The sequence below is a fragment of the Typopeltis vanoorti genome, chromosome 12 (genome assembly GCF_054136105.1).
Source record: "Typopeltis vanoorti isolate ZY-2024b chromosome 12, IOZ_Tvanoo_1.0, whole genome shotgun sequence".
Lineage (NCBI taxonomy): Eukaryota > Metazoa > Arthropoda > Arachnida > Uropygi > Thelyphonidae > Typopeltis > Typopeltis vanoorti.
In genome coordinates this window covers 86888005-86912673 of record NC_143560.1, presented here as the reverse complement: position 1 = coordinate 86912673, position 24669 = coordinate 86888005, and the positions used below count along the sequence as shown (strand labels likewise).

Below are 24669 nucleotides of genomic sequence, written 5' to 3'. Positions count from 1 at the left end.
ATTAGAACTTAAGAATGAAAGAGGAAAAAAAAAAAATGCACAGTATAAAATACTCAGTAAAATGATAAAAAAATGAATGCAGGAAGGCCAAAGACAAGTGGCTAAATGAAAAATGTAAACAAATAGAGGAATTGTACAACAAACATGATAGTAAAGAAATGCATAAATCAATCCAAACTCTGACAAATAAAAAGGAAATTTCAACTATCTTTGATAAAAGATCAAAATAGAAAAATACTACTAGAAACATAAGATATGAAAAGATGGAAAGAATATGGAAAAGAACTGTTTGATTCTGATCAAAAAGATGCATCAGATATACAAAATATGGATGGTGAACCAATTATAGAAACAGAATATGCTAAGTCAAATGAAACAGGTAAAACACCAGGCCCTGATCAGATCCCTAGTAAATTGTTAAAGAAATTAAATGAAAACAATTAACGATCTAAAGATTATTTTTAATAACATGATACTGAATACATGATGATCTAAGAAAATCCATCTGTCACTATCACCAAAATTTCAAGAACTTTTGAATGTTCAGAATATTTTCTAATAAATTTAACAAACCATGTTATGAAATTACTACTGAGAATAACCCTAGAAAGAATAAAATGCCCTTTGACCACAGAATTAGGGTTTTCAAAGACAAAAAGGTACAAGAGAAGGAATTTAATTTGAAAACATGATGAAAGGAGCCCTGATAATCAGAAAAGCATACATCTTTGTTTTATTGATTACATCAAAGTATTTGATTCAATAGACCACAAGAAATCAATACATATCCTATAGAATAATGAGTTAAAAGGAAAAAAATCTACATATAATTATATATTATACAGATTTTAAATCTACATATAATATATATATACTGGGATTGAATATATACTGGATATCCAGTATATATACTGGAATCTAATGACCTCAATAAGATACAAAAATGCATATTCTGGCAGCTTTGAAAAAAAAAAAAAGGAGTAAGACAAGAATGTCTTATCTTTACTGTATAACATACATATAGTGAAGAAGTTTTTAAAGTTATTGCAGAATTAAAGGGTGTAAAAGTCAGGGATAGGAACTTCAACTTCAGGTTTGCAGATAACAGTTATCCACCCCAAGACCTCATGGAGTCAAAGACTCATCTGGGAGGTCCTTTTATCACACACACAGCTCATCATACCGTGTTTTAAACACATTCAAACTCTTTGCAGACACCACATTCTCAGGCAAGGCATTCCAATCATTCACAATTCTGCATGAAAAAAACCTGCCTCTCACACCTTCTTTATACAGTTTCCAGGGGATGACCTCTGGCTCTCCCCTGATCTCCCACTATTCTCTGTAAAACTTCTCTAGCATTGATCCTATAACAACCCCTTACCGACTTGTAGGTCTCATCATATCTTCCCTCTTCCTCCTGTCCACCAGACTCTGAAAATTACATCTTCTCAATCTTTCCTCATACTCAACATTCCAGAGGTCAGAAACTACCTTAGTCAGTCTCCTTTCGACCCTTTCCAACATCTCTTCATCCTTCTGAAAACCAGGTGACCAAATCTGGGCACAATAGTCTATGTGTGGCCTAATCAAAGCCTTATACAACGGAACAAGAATCTCTCTACTTCTACACGTTAGTGTCCTCCACATCATTCCCAAAAGCCTTTGTGTTGTCTTCACAATTTTGGTGATGTGTCCCCTAAATTTTAGATCCTTATCCACTATCACCCCCAGATCTCTTATTTCCTCTACCTCCAACAATATATTCTCATCAAGCATAAATTCTGCATCCCGTCTTTGTTTTCCAAATTTTAAAACCTTACATTTTACAACATTTAACTCACATCCCCATTTCCGTGCCCAATCACTCAATCTATTCAAGTCTTCCTGTAAGGCCACAACATCTTCACTACACTTCATGGTTCGTCCCAACTTTGCATCATCTGCAAACAACTGAATATCTCCATCCAAATCTTCACCTATATATCATTAATATACAAGTTAAACAGCAATAGACCTAAAACAGACCCCTGAGGCACTCCACTAGTGACTTTCCTTTTCCTGGATATCGCTCCCCTATACACAACTTATTGATACCTATCAGATAGCCAGTTTCCAATCCAATGCACCAATCTAATATCCAACCCCATCTGCTCTAGTTTGATGTCAACCTATCATGAGGTACTCTATCAAAAGCCTTTGTGAAATCCAAGTATATTACTGTATCCTTTTCCTCTGTCCAAGGAAGCAGTCACTTTATTGTAATAAGTAAGTAGATTACTAAAATATGACCTCCCTTTAGCAAATCCATGCTGTCCATCAAAGATAATACCATTGTTATCAACCCAACTCTGGATCCTAGTTCTCACGAGCTTCTCCAACAACTTAACTACAACACCTGACACACAAATAGGCCTATAGTTTGATGCTTGAGTTCAATCATCTCCTTTATGAAGTGGCAATCTTGCCCTCCTTAGGAACTTGACCGAGTGCAAGACTCATTAAATAAATATGTCAAGGCAGATGTCAACTCCCTGGCACATTCTTTCAGAATACGTGGTGATATATTATCAAGTCCCACAGCCTTATTAACATCTAGTTTACTCAACTCCCCATACACCTCTTGCTCACCTACAGTCAGTCTCTCCTCCCCATCATCAACTGCTCTCAATCCCTCCATGAAGTCACATTCACAAGATTGAAAGATCTTTATGAACTGCTCATTAAGTATCTCCATCACACATTCTGCATCAGCTGTCTTTATACCATTTTCTCCAATCAATGTCATCCTTCCATAATTATTCTTTCTTTTGCTGGCTACATATCGAAAGAACTCATTAGGATTCTTTTTGGCTTCATTAGCCAACTGCAGTTCATACCTCTATTTAGCTACCCTCACCAACCAAGTCACCCTCCTTGCTTGATCTTTGTAGACCTCATAGAATTGGTTATTTCCACTTCTCTTATGCTGTCTCCACAATGCCCTTTTTCTCTGTATCGCATGCTTAATTTTTTTATTCATCCATCTCACAACCATCTTATTTAACCTTCTCACCCTTGGAATACATTTAGACATTGCATCTACTAAACAGTTTTTGAAAATCCCCCAAGCTGCATTGATCTCTTTTCCAGCTAACTCCTCATTCCATGCTACACCTGCAAGCTGTCCCCCCAACCCTTGTAGTTCCACATATACCCTTTTTCTCATAGAGATCCTCACACTGCTAGCAACCACCTAGGTAATCACCTCATGGTCACTCTCAGCAATTGGTGGATGATTTGACACCCTCATTTATAATTACATCCTCTGATGAGATGACCAAATCCAAGATCCTCAATCCTTGTGTGCCCTCTGTTACATACTGTCTGAGGTAGTTATCCCTCAAAAATTCAAGAAACTCATTTTCTTTACTTCCAGTTGCTATCTTATCATTCCAGTCTATATTGCTATAATTAAAATCACCCTTTTCTTATTTACTTGGCTAATTCGATTGTACATTTCATTATCACCACAATCCACATTACCTGGTCTATAACAACATCCCACCAAGTATTTGATTCCATTCACCTCTATCTCATACCATACTGCCTCAAAACCACCGGCACTATTTCCCTCTTGCATCTCCACTTTATATGGACATAACTCTTTCTCTATCATCAATAGCACTCCACCTCCCTTTTTACCCCCCCCCCCCCTGTCCTCACGAAACACATCATACCCTTCCATCTCTATTCCTGTGAGGATGTCATCCTCTTCCAACCATGTCTCACTTATTCCAACAATCTTTTGGTGAACAGATGCAATTAGTGCAACCATTTGATCTGCCTTGTTTCTTATACTTCGAGCATTTGTATACAAACACAACAGCTCATTTCTGGATCTACAGCTAGTTCCACTGATACTACTACTCACTTGATGTGATCTCTCCATGCTCGACTGGGGCCATTTCCCTTTCTGCTTCTTCATTTTAAAACCCTTTTCAATTCCAACTGTTTCCTCTTGATCCCTGGTCATCCCATTCCTTCACATGCTCACTTCCTCTTGGAGCATCCACCTTTCTCATGCTGTGTACTCCTGTCCACCCTGAGCCTCCCTGTTTCCATGCTCCTCTTGCACACCCATTCTCTCATTTTCTATACTCATACCACTCACTTCTCCATTCATAACCACCTCTTCAATTTCTCCTGTCTTACTCTCCCACTCTTCCACATCACTTCCCACTCGATCTGATTCATTCTCTACCTTCCAGCAGCATTCTCTCCAAGTGACTCACACCGTAACCACTCAAATAAAATACAGTCCATCGCTCCCATACAGCTCACTTCGTCCCTCAAACTCATTCCACACATTAACAAACTGTACTCCTGTCTCCTCACACATTTCAGCCAGCATATCATTCATAATCCTTGCTCTCCGCCTCATTTTGCCACAGTCTAGGCAACATGCTAACTACCCTTCCTGTCACACTATTCTCTTTTATCCTTCTAAGCAGCCTCCTGATATCCATTCTGGCACACTCTGTCTTCTCTCAAATCATTCATACCTATTAATACTATTAACTCTTTTGCTCGCTCCTGCCTCATATCCAATGCCTCAATCACTCTACTCATTTTAGCGCCTGGAAAACATACCTTGTGCATTCTATCCTCCAGCACACCTTTAATAATGGAGTCGCCATACAACGCCACTCGCTCATCTTTCGTTAACTCTTGCATTCCATCATTATTTATTTTAATAGTTTTTACCTGAGTTTTCTTAATTTCATTCCGCATCCATTTCATTTCTTGTCTCATCCAATCCAATTCAACTTCCGAATCTCATGACACATTCTCTATCATTCAATCTTTCTAACTCCCCCTCTTCTCACTTTCACTCTCATTCATCTTTCTTTGTTTCCGTACTTTCGGTCCAACATGCGTCCAACTTTCGCTATCATTCTTTCCATTTTCACACTCATTCATCTTTGTTTGTTCTTTCAGTCCAACATGCATCGAACTTTCGCTATCATCCATTCTTTCGATTTCTGCGTCATGCCATTTCTAGTTTCATTCGCTCTCTCAATTTCATTTCCTTCCACCACTCTCACCCCACTTTCATCCCTTTTAACATCCGTTATGGTTTTCAAATCACACTTTCTTCTTTACTTATTTTTTAACATTTTTTCGCCTCTCTTTCTGACCATCCTTCTCTTTCAAACATGCACCCATTTTCCCCGCGACAATCTCGCTACTAACACTTTCTGTCATCAATTTCATATTTGCATTCATCAATTCCTCGTTCAGGTCACACTTTGCACACACCCTCCTTCCATCCTCACCAAACATCCACAAATCATTTATGTAATCGAAAGAATACATAACAGACCTCACACTTAACGAAACGACCGAAATTTAAATTAAAGTCATCGAATGACAATGCCGCCGCCATTTTTTGCAGGTTACTAAGTCTAATAATAACAATTTCGTAATTAAGTTTTGGCAAAAAAAAATCCCCCACACTAATAAAACCGGTAGCGCACAACGTTCACAGCCTCTCTTACTCAAAAAATTATGCATATATATTTAATTATTCCTAGAAAACTTCTCCCAATCAGGAGCTCTTCTTATACATGTCACTGTTGGAGTTGTCTATCATCACAGAATTCAACTTATATTTCTGAGAATATTAATTCTCAGAAATTACTCTTCAAAACTTAAGTCACAGAAATTTAGAACAGAAGCATAGACATAGGATTAATTATTAACCTGAAGAAGACAAACTGCATGATTATATCAAAAGAACTAATACATAAACTAAATATAACTTAACCAAAAGAAAATTGAACAGGCTCAGTCTTTTATATATTTAGGACAAATGTTTACAGATGGAGAAAATTCCCTTAAAGAAATAAAAAGAACAGAAATAGCAAGAAAAGCCTTTGATATCAAAAATGTTCTAACATCCAGAGACATTAACATGCACAAGAAAAAGATTAATGAAGTGTTATATCTGGTCAAGCCTTCTCTACAACAGTGAAACTTGGATCAAAGAAGCAGAGAAAAAGTTAAAAGCTTTCAAAATGTGGACCATCAGAAGAATGTTGAAAATATCATGGACAGAGAAAATGAAAAAGGAAGATGTTTTAAAGAAAGCAAAAACGAAAAGTGCATTAATGAAAATCATCATTAAAGAATGAAAACAAATATTTTAGACATCTAACTAGACAAGAAGGCATTCAGAAATTAATATTAGAAGGGAAACTGGATGGAAAAGAGAGAGAGAGACAGACCCAGGAGAACATGGTTTGACATCATTTAAAGACCGGACTGGTTTGAATTACCATAAATGTTCCAGAGAAGCAAAAGAAAGAAAAATATTATTACTATTATTATTACATAACACTTATAGGGAGTCCAAAGACTCATTGAGGGAGAGCACCTACTCTACATCTCTCCGTTTCCACCAATCCATCAACCTTCATCAAAGGCATCTACCACCACTATTATTTTCACAGACAATTACAAACATCTGTGCCCACAGTGGGATTCGAACCCACAGCCTTTTGGCTGGAGAGTGGATACGCTAACCACTCGGCCAACCAGGCTGCCCATGTTCTGTGACATGGTTGCCAACATTCTAGGGCATTGATGGCGACCTATGGCACGTCCAAGAATTTTGCTGGCACGTCAACGATTTACAGGTGATATCCTTTTATACACTTATAAATTATTCAACTTTTTTTTTTTTTTTTTTTTTTTAATTATTACAATATGTACAAGTTAAATTTTGTTTTACACGAGAGAGCAGCTATGAAGATGTGCATATGATTGGCGGGGGTATTAACAAAAGATCACGTGACCCCAAAGACAAAGGCAACCGACAAGTGTTGAGTTGAAATGCTAATTCTCTTCAACCAAATTCCATAACATCTGAAACTGTCATAACATTCACTATATATTTTCTAGTTTTAACACATTTACGATGGGGTGTCGTTTATTGTTCCGATGGAACTTCTCATTACCAGCGGGCTCAACTCACAAAGTTTCAACCCTTAGTTGAATTTTATTCCTGCTTGTTTGGGTTGAGCTGGTAGGCGAACTCACACACGCATTATTGACCATATTTTTTTGAAGAAAATAAAGGACAAATCAGAAATTGTTTCATAATAAATAAATAATAAAAAAAATAGGTTGCATTTATTTGTTTCATTAAAACTAAAAAGCTTTATAACGTTTATTGTAAATATAAGCATATACATAGCATTTTAGACAATCATATTATTACTTGATTTAATTTTGATATTTTACAGAAGAATGAACTTTTTTTTTAATAAATCACGTTTGTGTTTTAAAAATTCATAAAGTATTCAATTCATGGCAAAGTTCCATTTGGTATAAATGCATGCTTTCAATGTTTTGATTTTTAATTGGTTTTTTTCCACTGGTACACATTTTTCACTAATGAAAATACTTTTTCAGTGGGGGGGGGCACTAAATTCAGAGAGGCATAAACAAAATTCAGCAATTTTTTAAATGTTTTTAAAAGATACATGTTTATCTGTGAAATATTTAAAATATTCAACTGTACTAAGTCATTTTGTAGCCATTCTTCGATCTTTTCACTGGTGACATCACTTTTAATACACGAAACTTTATCAAATAGTTCGCCGCCATTTATATTTAAGTTCCAGTGACTGGAAATGAACAAAACACTTTCCTCGATCTTTGCCTGCAGAGGGGTTTCTCGTAGTAGGACCATTCAAATACTTCCATTTCCACAAAACAGCTATCCCAGTTATTTAAATAATCAATGCAGGTTTGGTATTGCAAATTTATGAATTGCATCTTTAAATATGTTGGCATTAATATTCAATTTACTATTTCAATTCATAAAATAAAGGACAAAATGGCCATTTTAGAAAAAAAAAAAATCTAAAGGACAGAGCAGTAAAATAAATGACTATCCTCTTAAATAAAGGATACATTGTCATCGTAATTATATGGCATGTTTCAATTTGTGGTAGAATTTTATTTGAAGTTAGTCTTTGCGATCTGTCATAATGACATCGAGAATTTCAAATGCAATAAAACAAACACTTATTTCATGTAATTGAAAAATAGTTTTAGTTTGATACTGTGTTTCAGTGCAACATATGGTTGCACTGAAATATTTTATCATGTAATTTTGTAAAATTCTAGGTCATTTGCTACTTAAAATGGTCAGATTTAAAATAAGAAAAATAGTCTGATGAAAAATTTTAGTGAAAATCCTAAACACAAATTAAGGATATAGTTCAAATCTAACACATACTTAAGCATTGCTGCAAAATTTATCTAAGAACACATGTGACTAATCTAAACTCAAATATGAAGGAGCACTTTCTCTAAACCAAAGAGCATGATAATTAAGCTTAAAAGTAATTAAAAAAAACTATTACGAACCGCATGGCAAAGAGAATGGCTTAAAAAAAAAGGCCTCCATTTCCTTTAATATTTCTGTTAATATGTAATATCAGTAAATTTGCAATAATATCCAATAATTATCAAGATTTCTGAAGCATTAATTTAAACAATTAAAAATTCATATTTATGACAAAAAAACATACAAGAGGAAACAAGCACTTTAAAACACAGAAGGCTAAGCTGTATATAAAATTAGAAAGCTAACAAACAGAAGAATAAGATTGTGAAAGGAAACTATCATGTGAAAAAATATGACAAACCTAGTAATAATTATATATATATATTCTAAACATTGTATTAAATGCAGATAAAGCTTGGAATCAACATGCAGACTACAAATACTGGCCATATGTAAAAATTTAATTCAGCAAAACTAATTAACTGAAATAATATGCCTTCTTATAATGTAGTTGTTAAATTCAAGTTATTAGTTTCCACATGACTAATCTGCAACAATTTAAAAATCTGGAAACAATTAGAAAGATGGCACCCTACAATGTATGTTGAGCATCCATAAAAAAATACTGATGTTAGCAACTACCTGCTGTTGTCTTGCACAATTATACACAGCAGGATATATAGAAACAGGAAAAACACATAAGGCATAAATTACAGGTCATTACCCTACAGAATGCACTTAATTTGCCATACTACTTGTGTGTGTGTGCACACACACACACACACACACACACACACACTTGAATAATGAAACAAGTTTTAACTTAATCCTGAAAATTAAATTAATGCAATATCTGTTATAATACCTACAGTATTTACTATAAAATTCTAAATTCAGAGATTCACAAAGCACAGGTATGACAAGCATAGGTTTTCAACAATATTGGTCTTTGTAGAGGGAGTTGGTTGTAATAACACAGTCAAAGCAAATAAATGCATTGTGTTAAAATCCTTCATAAATTTTATTAATACTTAAAAATCTCAATTTATGATCATTTACAGGTTAACTCAGCCTATAGAAGTGTTTTGATTTAGTCTTAACTTCTTTGTGAAAGGCTAGAATTGTTAAAAACATGCATTAATTTCAAGAAATATTTTGCTGCTCACAAACAAACAAGAAACTGGAAAATTAATTCTGGTTGTTCTAACTTATGTATAAAAAAAGAACATTTTAAAACACATTATCTTAAAAAAAAACTTTATCTTGGAAATAATCAGGTTTGTCAAACAATCTTAAAAAGTCAATAAGAAAGTTGTCTGACCAACAGAATACATAATTAAGCAATAAAACTTAAATGCATTCCTTTCTCTCATGAAGTTGTTCATACTCCAACTTAAAATTCATGCTAAAATTAACAGAAAACTGCTTTCACTCTTATGGAAAATGTTTACTGTAATTGCACACCTTGTGTTTTAAGAAGTTTTATTTTTGCTTTTTGTAATTATGTATCATTTAATTTACTTTTACTACATTGCTGAAAAAAAATTCTCAAATCACAGTTTTGACAGTTGGCAACCCTACTTACACGCAAAATAATGGAACAAAGCATTAAATACAACACGAATGTTTTCACAGCAAATGAGTTCAAGAAGTATAAGAGGAATTGTGAGAACAGAATTAGTTTGAAATTCCCATAATTTTTGGACTGCATGGAAATGCCAGTGTGATAAATCTCGATGAGTCTAAGGACTCCTTGGAGTTGCCCGTAATAATAATATGAAACAATTACAATACTGCCATAAAAGCACCTTAATATACAAAAGATAAAATTGATTCAAATATATTAACTAGAAGGAGAGTAAAAGTGAACAGTGTTTCAATGTCATTTACTTATCAAAAGCCAATCTCTTCTTAAAGACTGCTTTAAAATTTTCACCTCAGCACTTGGCCAATTACAAAACAGTAACTCAGTTATCACACTACTGTTAATCTCTGTATGTCTACTTTCCTGGATAGTAACTCCACAGCAATACCTAGCACAACTGTAAGGCAAATATACCCTTCTATTGGAAAGGCCTAAGTTCAATTTTCATAAACACACACACACACACACACACATATATATATATATATAAAAAAAGAAAAACCATATAAACCTCTTTTGATGAGAGGAATCTTTATGAGCTTCAATTGATGGCGAGTTGGCTGATCTCACACAGAGGTAGCAGCGTTTTTCTCCCAAAAACTCGAGTTTTTCATCCATCATACAAGCAAATTGGCCATGAGAACACACGCAATTTACAGACAAATACTAGTGGTGGTGGACAGTAGATGACATTGTCTGTAGATGGTAGTGGAGCTCTGTACAGTTGGTGGATTAAGTAGTGGAAACAGTTGTAGATTAGTGCACACTCTTCGAGATGTCATTGGACTCCTTGGAGTTGTCAGGTAATAATATTGCCATTTTACATTCTTGCCACTGCCTTCAAATTTCCAGATGCAGTTGATGTTAAGTAATCTATATAATCTCTATTTTAAATTTGTTAGTAATAGTGGTTATGTTACATAGTCTACATATATAGTCACTATAGTCATTATTGTGACTATATATATATATATATATATATATATATATATATATATATATATATAGTCACATAGCCTAGTGGCTATGTGCTTTGCAACCATATGCCTCGGGAAGGAGTGTCCAAGGATTCTATTTCCATTGACGACATGAGGAGCTTAAGGATCTTCCTCAGCCATAGCCAGTCTTGGGCGTGGACAGCAGGGTTTTTCCCTCCAGTTTATCTGGATTTTTCATCCCGTAGGCAGGTAAGCCGGCCCCATGAACACACATGGATTACAGTCATGAATATCGCCCTTAGTGGGGATGCAGTAGAGGAGTGGCAAACCAGCTGCATTAATACACCAGGAACACCTCATTAGGAGAGGACTCAACCTGTCCTAGACGGATGAGAAGGATAGGATAAGAATAATAGAATGAAGATTTCTCAAATTGTGCAAGATGTGTATACCCAAATATTGGTAAGTGGATTGCAGTATGCATTCTCACAATGATATTGCAATACCATTGTGGGCATACTATACCATTATTAGTATTAGGGAATAAGAGTCAAACAGATTTTTTTTTTTTTTTTTAAATTGAACTACCTGTGCAAGTTCAGTTAAGTGGATCCTGTATCTTCTTTGAGCTGGAAATCATTTCAGGAGAAACCAAACCTGAATTATCAGCATTGTTCATTAGATTCCCTTTTGGCTCCAAACACATTATTTACTATATTTCCAAAAGTGTCCGGACACCCCCACCATGGCTCTACCTTGCCTCTCCCATATGATGCAGATACATGTCTGCAATGTTACATAAGCATAGGCACTTGGACATTAGCAACTAGACATTTTTTGCTCTCAGTTTTGGTCATTCAGTCAAGAAATTTTTGCAACAATACACATGCCCCAGCCTACTGTTAGTGAGGTTACTGTGAAGTGGGAATGTGATGGAACCCCTCCCAAACTGGTAGGCCCAAGAAATTTAAATCATGACTGGTGAACTCTCAAGTGTTTGTCACAGTAAATCATCTATTAGGCCTTAGCAACCATCGCAAACAACTTCTGCATGAACCCTGAAATGGATGCCAGTGACAGAATTATTCACTGAAGGTGTTTGCCCTAGGGTTTCTTGACCATGCTGTGCTCAGAAGCTCTTGGATTGCACCTATCATTTGGAATGGTGCAAACACGGTCATTGGACTGTGGAGCAATGAATCACAGTTATACAATCTGGAAATCTGATGGACACACCTGAGAGATGAGTTGTGAATGATACTTACTGGAATTGTCTTGTATCAGTGAAATTTGGAAGTGGTAGCATAATGGTGCAGGGCTGTGTTTCCTGGTTTGGACTGGACATATTGGTTTCTGTGTCTGGATCTTGAAATGCTGATGCCTACCATGACATTTTAGATAATTCTATTCTTCCCATATTGTGGTAACAGTTTGAAATAGGCCTTTTCCAGTATCAGCATAATAACACACATGCTTCCAAAGCAAGGGCTCTAAGCTCTGTGGTTTGAAGACATGGAGGTGGAAGAACTAAACTGGCCAGTCTAAAGCCCTGACCTCACCCCTACTGAACATCTTATAGCTGACACAAGGTCAGATCTCAGCTGATTCAGGGTAGCAATCCTGTTTCAGTAAGCAGATAACTGAAGCTATTAGTAACCCATTGTGGCTGTAGCCCATGGCCTTCCTTCACTATCTCCAGGATGCTTTTTATGACTGTTGTAATGGTTCTGTAGTCTGAATCACAGAACTCAGATGTAGTTATCTAGCTATCTCTGCCTGGTCTTTAGTCTTATAATGGCTCACCAGCTGAATTCAATAAACAATGTCTTGCAGCTATGTTTAATTCTGCTATCACAAAATATCTTGTTTTCACTCCACACATGAAATGGAGAACCACTCCAATTTATCCCAAAGTAGGCTGTGAACTGTTTGAATAGGCTTGAAAGTCACTGATGTTATGATTGCAAAGAGAAGCAATCCTAATACATTGATTGCCAACGTACAGAATGGTATCTGTACATTCTGTAGGCATGTAATGAGGACCTGTACTGCTGTGGAGAAGACATCCCTTGACCTCACCCGATGGTCAAATTCATCCCAAAGATGTTCAATAGGGTTGAAATCAGGTTCTGTGGAAGCCAGTCACACATGGGGATGTTCACGCTGCCAAACCACACAGCTACAACAGCAGCATCATGACACAGTACATTATCTTGCTGAAAGAAACAATGGCCAGTTCCATAGAAACACCCCAAAGCAGGAAGCATTGCATTGTTCAGATACCTCTCTGAATTCAATGTTCATGGTGCCACAGACATCCAAGGCCAAATCAGGAAAAACAGGACCTTACCATCACACTGCCACCTCCTGTAAAAGATGTTCAATCCACCACATCCACACTCGTCCATCTGCTCGGGAGGTGTATCATGATTCACGTTCACAGCTTTCACATCCCACTATACACGCTCTTTCCACCATTGAAGACACTGCATGTTGGTTTGGGTAATGTGGATCTTGCATATTGAGGTCCTAACATGGAAAACCATGTTGTAAGCCTCAGTTCTGAATATTTTTATGCAGAATTGTGTTCCAGAGGATGCCTGGAACTTCACATACAACATGTTAGCTAATGAATGGTAGTTTTTAAATATCCTTTGTAAAAAGGATACGTTCAGCAAATTGTCAACAATTTGCTGATCAGACAAGCTGGCAACATGGCATCCTACCAATGCCTTTTTCAAATTCAGTTCTCTTCTCAGAGCCACTTCACCCAGACACAGTTGCACTGATTTGGGAGCATCACATTCCTTCAATTTATACCAGCTACAAATGCATGGCTTGTTACATGGCATGATGTACCCTTCTTATACTTTTCAACCCTTGCACATCTAGGATATGCACATATCCTAAGCTTGCCCTGCACCACTTTTCATAAATCATCCATTCTTCTTATAAGTGAGCTCATTACTAATCTATCACTTACTTTATATAAGTAGATTCACTATGTAGGCCTTTTAACAGTCTGATTATTCCTATGGTTAACAGACCTGCTTTTAAAAAAACAGCAATTCTATACCTTAAAATTTCAAATCATTATTATTATTATCCCAAGACCCCCCCCCATGGAGTCAAAGACTCATCTAGGAAGTTCTTTTGTCATACATGCACAGCTCATCATACCACACTTAAACACACAAATTCTCTGCAGACACCACACTCTCAGGCAAGGCATTCCAATCATTCACAACTCTGCATGCAAAAAACCTGCTTCTCACTCCCCTTAAACAGCTCTTCCTCTTCCAGGGATGACCCGTGGTTCCCCCCCCCCCGATCTCACACCATTTTCTGTAAAACCTCTCCAACACTGATCTTATAACAACTACTTACTAACTTTTAGGTTTCTATCATATCACCCCTCTTCCTCCTATCCCCTAGACTCTGTAAATTGCATCTTCAACCTTTTCTCATATTCAACATTTCAAAGATCAGAAACTACCTTAGTCGCCTCTGGACCCTTTACAACATCTCTTCATCCATTTGAAAACCAGGTGACCAAATATGTGCACAGTAGTCCATGTGTGGCATAATCAAAGCCTTATACAATGGGACAAGAATTTCCTTACTTCTACAAGTCAGTGTCCTCTGTATCATTCCCAGAATTCTATGTTGTCCTCACAATTTTGGCAATGTATCCCCTACACTATCACCCCAAGATCTCTTACATCCTCTACCCCCAACAATATATCCCCACCAAGCATAAATTATACATCCCATCTTTGTTTCACAAATTTTAAAACCTTACATTTTGCAGCATTCAACTCTCATCCCCATCCCTGTGCCCATTCACTCAATTTATTCAAGTCTTCTTGCAAGGCCACAACATCTCTACTTTTCATAGTTCGTCCCAACTTTGCATCATCTGCAAACAGCTGAATATTCCCATCCAAATCTTTACCAATATCATTAACATACACATTAAACAGCAATGGCCCTAAAACAGACCCCTGAAGCACACCACTAGTGACTTTCCTCTTCCGGGATATTGCCTCCCCAATACACAACTTGCTGATAGCTATCAGATAGGCAATCTCCAATCCAATGCACTAATCTATTATCCAATCCTATCTGCTCTAGTTTGACTATCAACTTGTCATGTGGTAATCTATCAAAAGCCTTTGCAAAATCTAAGTATACTACTGTGTATTAATTTCCTCTGTCCAAGGAAGCAAGCAGATTACTAAAACATGACTTCCCTTTAGAAAATCCATGCTGTCTATCAAAGATAATACCATTGTCAACCCAATTCAAGATCCTAGTTCTCACCAGCTTCTCCAACAACTTAACTACAACACGTGACATGCAGACAGGCCTATAATTTGATGCTCGAGTTCTATCACCTCCTTTATGAAGCAGCACAATCTTGCCCTCCTTCCACTCCTTTGGAACTTGATCCAGTGCAAGACTCATTAAAAAAATATGTCAAGGCAGATGTCAATTCCCTGGCACATTCCTTCAGAATATGTAGTGATATATTATCAAGTCCCATTGTTGTCAACCCAATGCCAGCCTTATTAACATCAGGTTTGCTCAATTCCCCATACACCTCTTGTTCACTTATAGTCAGTCTCTCCTCCCCATCATCAACTGCTCTCTCTCTCCATGATGTCACATTCACAAGAATGAAAGACATTTATGAACTGCTCATTAAGTATCTCCACTATCTTCTACAGCAGTGGTCCTTATAACATTTTCTCCAATAGCATATCATTCCATAATTGTTCTTTTTTTTTCTTTTTTTTTTGCTGGCTACATATCGAAAAAACTCCCTAGGATTCTTTTTTGGCTTCATTAGCTAACTACTGCTCATACTTCGCTTTTGCTACCCTTACCAACTAAGTCACTATCCTTGCCTGTTCTTTGTAATCCTCATGGAATTGATTATTACCACTCCTCTTGTGTTGCCTCCATAATGACTTTTTCCTCTGTATCATATGCTTAATCTCTTCATTCATCCATTTCACACCTACCTTATTTAACCTTCTGACCCAGTTGAGGCAGAGATGTCCAAGGAACAAGCAGGTTTTAGGAAGGGTAGGCGCACCAGAGATCAGATCCTTTGCCTTAGACAGATCATAGAAAAATATAAAGAATTCAGACTCCCTCTGGTAATGTGTTTCTTAGACTACTCTAAAGCTTTTGACTGTGTTGAGCATGTGAAACTGTGGGAAGTAATGAAAAGAATGGGTTTTGCTCAACACACTATCAGGTTGATAGCCAACTTGTATAAGCAGCAAGAAGCCACAGTAAGAACAGGTGTTGGATTGACTGACTGGCTTCAAGTTGGAAAAGGAGTTAGGCAAGGATGTTTACTTTCTCCTCACTTGTTTAGTATATATGCAGAGGACATCATGCGTGAAGCATTGGATGAGCTCAAGACAGGAATTACGATAGGAGGTAGATTGATCAGTAATCTGAGGTACGCTGATGATACAGTACTCCTTTGTAATGACATGGAAGAACTAGAACTAATTCTTAACAAAATTAACAAGATCTGTAATAACAGAGGACTTCAACTCAATTCTAGCAAGACAAGGATCATAGTTCTCAAAGGAAAAACAAACAGAGAAGCTCTTGAGAAACAGATGTATCTTAATGGAGAAAGAATTGAGGAAGTCAGCAAGTTTGAGTACCTGGGATCCATTATTAATGTGAAGAATTGCTGTTCAGAAGATGTCAAAAAAAGGTTGGGAATGGCTAAAACAACAGTCAGAGACCTGTATAAAATCTGGAATGATGGATCTATCTCCATGGGAACAAAGTTGAGGATTTTGGATGCAGTTGTTTTTCCAACAGCAACTTATGGATGCAAGACTTGGAACCTAAAGAAGTCAGATAAGAAAAGGATATCTGCTTTTGAGATGTGGTGTTACAGAAGGCTGTTGAGGATATCATACACTGAAAGGCATACAAATGAATGGGTGTTAGAAAAGATTAGTAGAACTTTACGGCTCCTTAAGGATATTGACAGAAGAAAATTAAAATATTTTGGACACATAGAAAGGATGGAAGGAGGACTTTTAAGACAATAATAGAAGGTAAAGTTCCTGGAAAAAGAGGCAGGGGTAGACCATCAATGAGATGGATGGATGGTGTGTGTGGAGTGACTGATCTTCAGAGAGTTGAGGCTGCCAGAAGGGCAAACAACAGGACAACATGGCGCAGCCTAGTGTGGAACATCATCGAGCATCGGAGTGGCCATACGGCATCTGTAGATGCCCAGTGAACACAGACAGACCCTTGGAACAAGTTTAGACATTGCTTCTACTAGATAGTTCATGAATATCCCCCATTTATACTCATTATATTTAGCATAACAAATAACCTCTGCTCCAGTTTCTTGTAATGGAAGCTCCACAAAACTGAAGTGGAATACATTTCAGCTTTGTGGGGCTAATCCAAATGAAATATAACTACATTTTCTTTCATTATACTTTATATATCTGTTTAACTGTGGTGATATTCCCAACTTAGATTTCCTTACATCCTGTATTACAATAATTTACCAGCACTATTTTCTACTGTAATTTCAATGTACATGACAATTTAACAGGATTAATTCACTGATGAAATTTCTTAAATTTTTTTACCATAAAAAACTATGCTCATCTCACTGCAAATATAAGGTTTAATTCTGAGTCCCCCCAAGCTAACTTCAATTCATGGTTTCTACTCCATGACTTGTAGGTACAATGACAATGACATCCTTAAAAAAAAAACTATTCAAGCCCTAAATTTTCTTAGAACTTTCATATCTGTGGTTCGATCAAGTACTTTATTTCTAACTCAACTTTCAGATCCATAACTTAAAAAAACACTGTCTTATATACTGCTAGTTTAGTGTTTTGGCTAATTTTTCCTTTATTCCATATAAATTTATTAAACCAGCTCCCCACAATGTTGTGTATTTCCAGATTTAACTTGATATCTCCACTAGACTGCACTTAAATAGCTGAAATATTTTACTTGTTCTATAGGCTTTCCATTCAGAATGCAGCTGAAGCTTCCTCTGTTCCCAACTATTTTCAGAGTTTTGGTCTTTTTATTGCTGATTTTCATGCCAAATCTGTTACAGCTGTTATTCAATTTAGTTAGAGAATCCTGGAGACTTGCACTGGATGTGTTTAAGAATACAACTTCCATCTGCATAAAGCAAAAAGCTAAGTCTGATAGGGTTTGGATAGGTCTCCAATATCAAGTTTAATGCCACTTTCTTTCGTAAGGTGATGAATAAGAATGATGATAATGTGAACCCTTGTCTTACCCCTGATTTTACATCAAATCATCTTCCTGTATTTCTTTCAATTCTAACTGCTGACTGACAAGTTAAATATAGACTATGTATTGCTCTGTAGATGTTCTATTCCCAAATATAATTGTGTTTTGAAACAATTTTCTTTGGACACTTGTCATATGTCTTAAGAGTAAAATCTGATCTTGACAACCTCTATTTGGCCTGAAAACAGCTTGTTCCGCTCAGAGTTTTCTTCCACAATTTTTCTCAACCTCTTTTCAAGTATGCTTACTTAAAATCTTATCTGGAACACTTACTACATAAATTCCTCTGTAATTTTCATTCATCTTAATTTCCTTTTTGATAGATGAGAATTATGAGAGCTCTATTCCAATCAGGAATTCATCCTTCTCACTAGAACCCCCCCCCCCATTTATGCAGTGTAGCCACTGCAAAACTTTTATACCTTCATACTTAAGCATTTCTAGTCGTATATCATCTACTCCAGCTGCCTTTCCACATTTCAAGTTTGGTAGGTTTTTCTACTTCAAGCATTGATATGTACATCTCTTCACATTCCTCTTGAAAATTTTCTAGTACAGTTCTGTCACTGCATGTTTCATTTAACAGTCTTCTAAAGAATTTACTCCAGACATCTAGGATATCCTTATTTTTTCTTTCTACAGTGCTTTTTCCTTCATTTCTAATCTGTTTCAATAGCCTCCAGAACATTTTGCCACCTTTCTGAAATTTACCTTCTATATTCTCACTGAAGTCTTCCCATGAATTTTGTTTGGCTACTTTCACACATTGCTTACTCTATATTTTTCTCTATATTCTTTTAGAGCATCTGCTGACTTATTTGTTAGAATCTTGCGGTACACTTATTTTCTATGGACTGCTTCTTTAACTTTTGATCACCATGGTGTTCTTATTTTTCTATCCATGCAAACAACTTCACTACATGCCACCCTAGGTGAATCAATATTTTCTTCAGAGTTTGCCACTGAGACTCTGAGGCTTGGTTCTTGTTTCAGAACCAAAGCTGCTCAATGTGAAACTAAAACAAAAATAAATAATTTATTATCTCACTGTTTTGCCAGCTCAATCTAGCTTCATTAATGGTGCTTATACATGCAAAGACAGAATGAAATGACCTCTAGAATAAGGACAGTTACATACATGGGGAGCTCCAGTGGTCATGGTAATCTGTAATCAATGACCTAAAAAGATAGGGACAGCATGTACAAAAAGTTGTTGGGAAAGGATCACAAAATTAATTCCTCATCCATATTGAAATCACATGGTAAGAGCAGCTGCAAAATTCATATTGTCCCATTTAACCATCAAAATGGATTAAATATATCAGTCATTTACGCTTTGCATTCATGTTATTAAAAAACAGCTAATGCCTTTTATTCCATTATAGGGAGTAAGTAAGGCCATTTTAGCCTTAAATTTTGGAGACTGTGCTAAAGTGGGCAGTTCAATCTCCACTGATAGCCAATCAGTGAATAGCTGGCCCAAGGCTATCACTAATTTAAGCAGCACACAGTAAAGAGACAGCTAACAAGTTCCACCATCTTGTGGTTCCTAACCCTAACACAATATTTTTAATGTCTGAAATAGTGTAGGTTCTAAGGTCAATTTCCTTGAATTTATGGCACAAAAAAACCTGCTTGCGCATGCCAGAAATCAGCTAAATTGTGAACTGGTCAAAAAGAGGCTCAGAAAAAATTTCCTCTAGTCAGCACAGGAATCAAACTCGCAGCACCTTTTCTTTGGGCAGTCTAATGCTGAAGAGTGCAAACACCACTTCCCCTGAGTTACTCATTTTCGGTAGTATCTAAATGTTATATAATTCCATTTCAATGTGCACTTGGCATCCATTTAGTATCTTGAGCAGCCTTGACATGGTTACACATCAAGGTAACAGAGTTGAACCTGCTGTAATCAAAACTTTTCTCAATTTTTTTTCTCTCTAAACACTACCTAGAGAGCTAAGACCTTGGCAAACTGCACAAAGGAAGTGGAAATAGACAAAGCTTTAAGAATCCTAGGTTAGATGATATTGAATGGCAGGTAGTCAATTTGTTGTGCAGAAGAGACAAGAGACCTTAAAATTAGTTTTATATCTTTGGGAGCAGTTCAAAAGTTTCTATAAAGTCATGTTTAAAACACTGTAACAAAGCACCATACATCTCCATTTCATTCTATGCATTGAGTCTAGAGAATGGTCTAGCAGCAGATTGTGTGTGCATGCATATATATGACCATATTAAATGAACTCAAACAACCAGCATTCACTTAGAACACATGCAACAAGACAAGAGACCTTAAAATTAGTTTTATATCTTTGGGAGCAGTTCAAAAGTTTCTATAAAGTCATGTTTAAAACACTGTAACAAAGCACCATACATCTCCATTTCATTCTATGCATTGAGTCTAGAGAATGGTCTAGCAGCAGATTGTGTGTGCATGCATATATATGACCATATTAAATGAACTCAAACAACCAGCATTCACTTAGAACACATGCAACCACAATACATAATTAGTTGTTTTCTATTTTATCATTTAGCTATATAGTTGTAAGTTCTGTTTTAAAAGATGTCCAATAGCAATGAAAACCTTATCTATTAAATTTCTAGCCTTTATAACAAGGCCATCTATTACAGAGGATTGCTCTTTATATAACAGGTAGTGTTTCTCATTAGGCATGTTTAGCTCAGTGGAAGTGGCACTTGCATCCTCTGAGCTAAGCTGTTCCCAGATAGACTTAAGTTCAAGTCTAGTCACCGACTGAAGGAAATTTTTATAAGCCTTTCTTCAACCAGCTCTCGGAGTTAGCCAATTTCAGACATGGACAAGCAGATTTTTTCTTCAGGAAACTCTGGTTCTTTGTCCTGTAAACTCAAGAAAATCGTTCATAGAACCCATATTATTTCAGACAGTAATACATCCTGTTAGGGTTAGGTACCAAGAGATGGCAGTGACTGCCCATCTCTTCATCGGTTGCCACTATAATTAGTCATGAGCTAGCTATTTCTGACTGGCTATCAGTGGAGATGGAACTGCCCACCCAGTCTCCAAAAGCTAGATAGGGTTAAAAGGCCTAGCTTACTCCATATAAGGGAATAAAAGGAGTCAGCTGATTTTGTTTTGTTTTCTTTTTTAGTGTTTCTCATATGCTGCAAGTTCAACAATATTTTCCACAGTTTCATTAGTTTTAAAGAAACATACTATAGCTCAATTGAATTCCCATAAGGCATCTTTATTCACCTCATTAGAACAAGTCGTAGAAACTAATTTATGGCTATGCATTAGTATGTGCTTACCTCTCAAGCCACAAATATCCCAAACACAAATTTAAACTAATTAGAAAATTTGATGCTTTAAAAGCAAAACAGAATTTAGCTAAGCCAATGGATCATCTCCTTTCAACAAGATTATAAATCATTAAGTCTGATTACCATCTTTCAAACATAGAAAGATATTTTTTATTTTACCATCTGGCTATATAGTAGTCGTATGCTATTTTTTGAAATATGTTCAATAGCAGCAAAAACGCTAATATATATATTACTGCTGGAGCCAAGCTGGAAGGCTTGGTTCTGAACATCAATCATTAAAATTATAAACTCTGCAGCAAATATAAGGCATGTTTTTTACAATCTGCATCTGATCTACTCTTAAAAATCACCCTATACAGCACAATTTAATCAAAACTCTCTCTCTCTCTCTCACAAAATAAATAAAAGAATAAAATAAAAGCACACAAGTTCACATCAGCATTGATTGCCCAATCTATAAGAATTGAGGTAAAATGTCTACCGTAGCCGTTAGTTTAAAAGCAAGCTGATAATGTACGGTGTCCGTAGTTAGCATCGTCGATATCCTTTGGTTGGCAAGGCAGAATTTTGATACCATTTAGAGACCTTAACTTTTATGAAGGTTTTTAAAAGCAAGTCGCCCACTCAAAGTTGGTGGGGGTCTTTCCTAGAAACGATTTTTCATCCCGCAAAACAAACAAACCAGGGAGAATAACTACACTAACGGATAAACAGTGCAGCAAGATTAACTGCTAGAGTATCAATTAAGTTTATGTGAATTCAAGCTACTTGACAGGCCACTGAGCATACGTCATGTCTTCATCTTCCCAGTTTATCGGAAGCATATCAAGCTGTTCTATTCCATTACTGAAGAAAATTCATACCAAGTTTATGTTTTGTAAAAGAATTAGCAAACGCATTAACCTGTTTGCATCATAACAGACTACTACAAATAGGAAGAACTAAAAGTTTGTCGGTACGCAATAACGAAAGAAAAGGAGGGAGGGGGGAGAGAAAGCAAAGCATTCAACGCTGCTAACCTGATTAATGGGTACGAGGTCAGCGAAGAAGTAAGTAGTTCAGAAGTGAAACGCATAAAATCAAGTTAAATCAACTTTTGACTATCTACCATCTACGCAATGCTAACGACGACTCATTTGAAAATAAACTGCACAGTTTAATTTCCGTGATTATAAGTCAAAGTCAACTATTTTTATCTATCAAAGCATAAATGTCAGAAATATTTTCTATTACTTGTACAAAGGATATGTGACTAATGACCCCCACACCAAATCTAATTAAAACTCCTACCTCATGATTTCCTGATATTCCAGAAACATAAACTTTTATTACCATCATGTACGATCAACCAAAACAAGTATGTCAATGCTAGTATAGTTTCACTTACTACGCCCTGCAGCTGACTAATAAATGATTCTCAATATGCTTCCTGTATCTAACAAATTGTTGACCAGGAACGCCACCTTATTTTTCATAAATGAAACGAACAACAACAAAAAAAAAAAAACAGAAAAAATGTCTCATCTCATCTATAGCTACTAAATAGTAATGAATTAATGATTTTATATTAACCGATTTTTTATATTAACGTATTGGATGGGGTTATATAGTTTATTAGTTGCTGTCGTTCCCGTACTAATATTCCATCAAATTTCCTGAGTTTTCAGGACACGGAAATGCTCCGAACGTCCGTTACCCGGGAAAGTGTGACCGTCGATAGCTCAGTTTGCAGAGTGGTGAACTGTAGGGGATTATTACGGTTATTTATAGGTTGCTGGTTCGACTCCGGCTCGACGGAAAGTTTTTTTGCCGTCCTGGTTAGCGTATCCGCTCTCCAGCCAAAAGGCTGTGGGTTTGAATCCCACCGTGGGCATGGATGTTTGTGATTGTGAAAACACTAGTGGTCGGCGGTAGATGGCGTTGGTACAGATGATAAGGTAGTTGCAGTTTGTTGTGGTTGGTAAAATGAGTGGTGGAGACAGAGTTGTAGAGTAGGTGCCCTCCCTCGATGAGTCTTTGGACTTCCTAGAGGTGTCATGTAATAATAATAATAATAATGTATAGATGACGGAGAGCAGCGTTGTACTTATGTAGAGGATTGAGAAGTGTAGAAGTGAAGATTCGTGGATCTTCTGTATGGTTACTTTTTTCTGTCAAAAATACTGCCACCATCCAGCAAAAATATTTAGTACCAACTTATGCAAGAAAAAGGTACTAAATCTGAAAAAAAAAAAAGTACTAAATTTTTATTTGCTTTCGTTTTACTCTATTTTGGACATTTTACGTTATTACTACCTTATTATCATAGATGAACTCAATGTAAAACCTCTATATTAACACATGTACGACAAAAATGAAAAGAAAAAAGTCAGAACTCATCTCATCGTTGTCATCTACAAGTCCAAGAGCTGTAGTTGTCAATCATCATAACAGAATACCTAGTTGTAACTCTAGCACTTAATATGTATATTACTTTAACATATGATTTTTAGTGTTTAAAATAATGTAACACATATTTTTAGTGCTTAAAATAAAAAATAAAAAAAAATCAGCTAACGCCTTTTTATTCCCGTATACGGGGAGTAGGCGAGGCCATTTAGCCCTATCTAACTTTTGGAGACTGAGTGGGCAGTTCAATCTCCACTGGTACCAATCAGAGATAGATGGCCCAAGGCTATCACTAATTAAGCGGTACGCAGTGAAGAGAGACGGCTCAAATGTGCCGCCATCTCGTGGTCCCTAACCCTAACACAATATATTTAATGTCTGAAATAATGTGGGTTCTACGGTCGATTTTCTTGAGTTTACAGGACGAAAAACCCGAGTTTCCGGGAGGAAAAACCTGCTTGCCCGTGCCAGAGATCGACTAACTCGGGAACCGGTCGAAAAAAGGCTTAAAATAATGTAACATTAAATTTTCAGTTATTTAATATGCCATTAACATATATACATATACAGGGATTCCATTCACAAGAAAAACACTGGAAGTATATATTCATTATTTTTTAGCAGATTTTGCTAAATTAGTTAACTCTTCAGAAATAGTAAAATCTGTAGCTGATGAATGTTTCAATTTTTCTTTTGTCAAAAGGAGTCAATTC

At 36.3% G+C, this 24669-nt stretch overlaps 1 protein-coding gene across 1 annotated transcript in view; it reads right to left on the bottom strand.

The window, feature by feature from the left end:
- LOC150100967 (SH3 domain-binding glutamic acid-rich protein homolog) overlaps positions 1-22965 on the bottom strand; it is a 49745-nt gene extending 26780 nt beyond the window's left edge. The window contains exon 1 of the mRNA XM_090401154.1: positions 22859-22965. Coding sequence (XP_090257280.1) covers positions 22859-22906 — 48 coding nt within the window. The 5' untranslated portion in view covers positions 22907-22965. The remainder of the gene's footprint in view (positions 1-22858) is intronic.
- Between the last annotated feature and the right edge of the window lie 1704 nt (positions 22966-24669).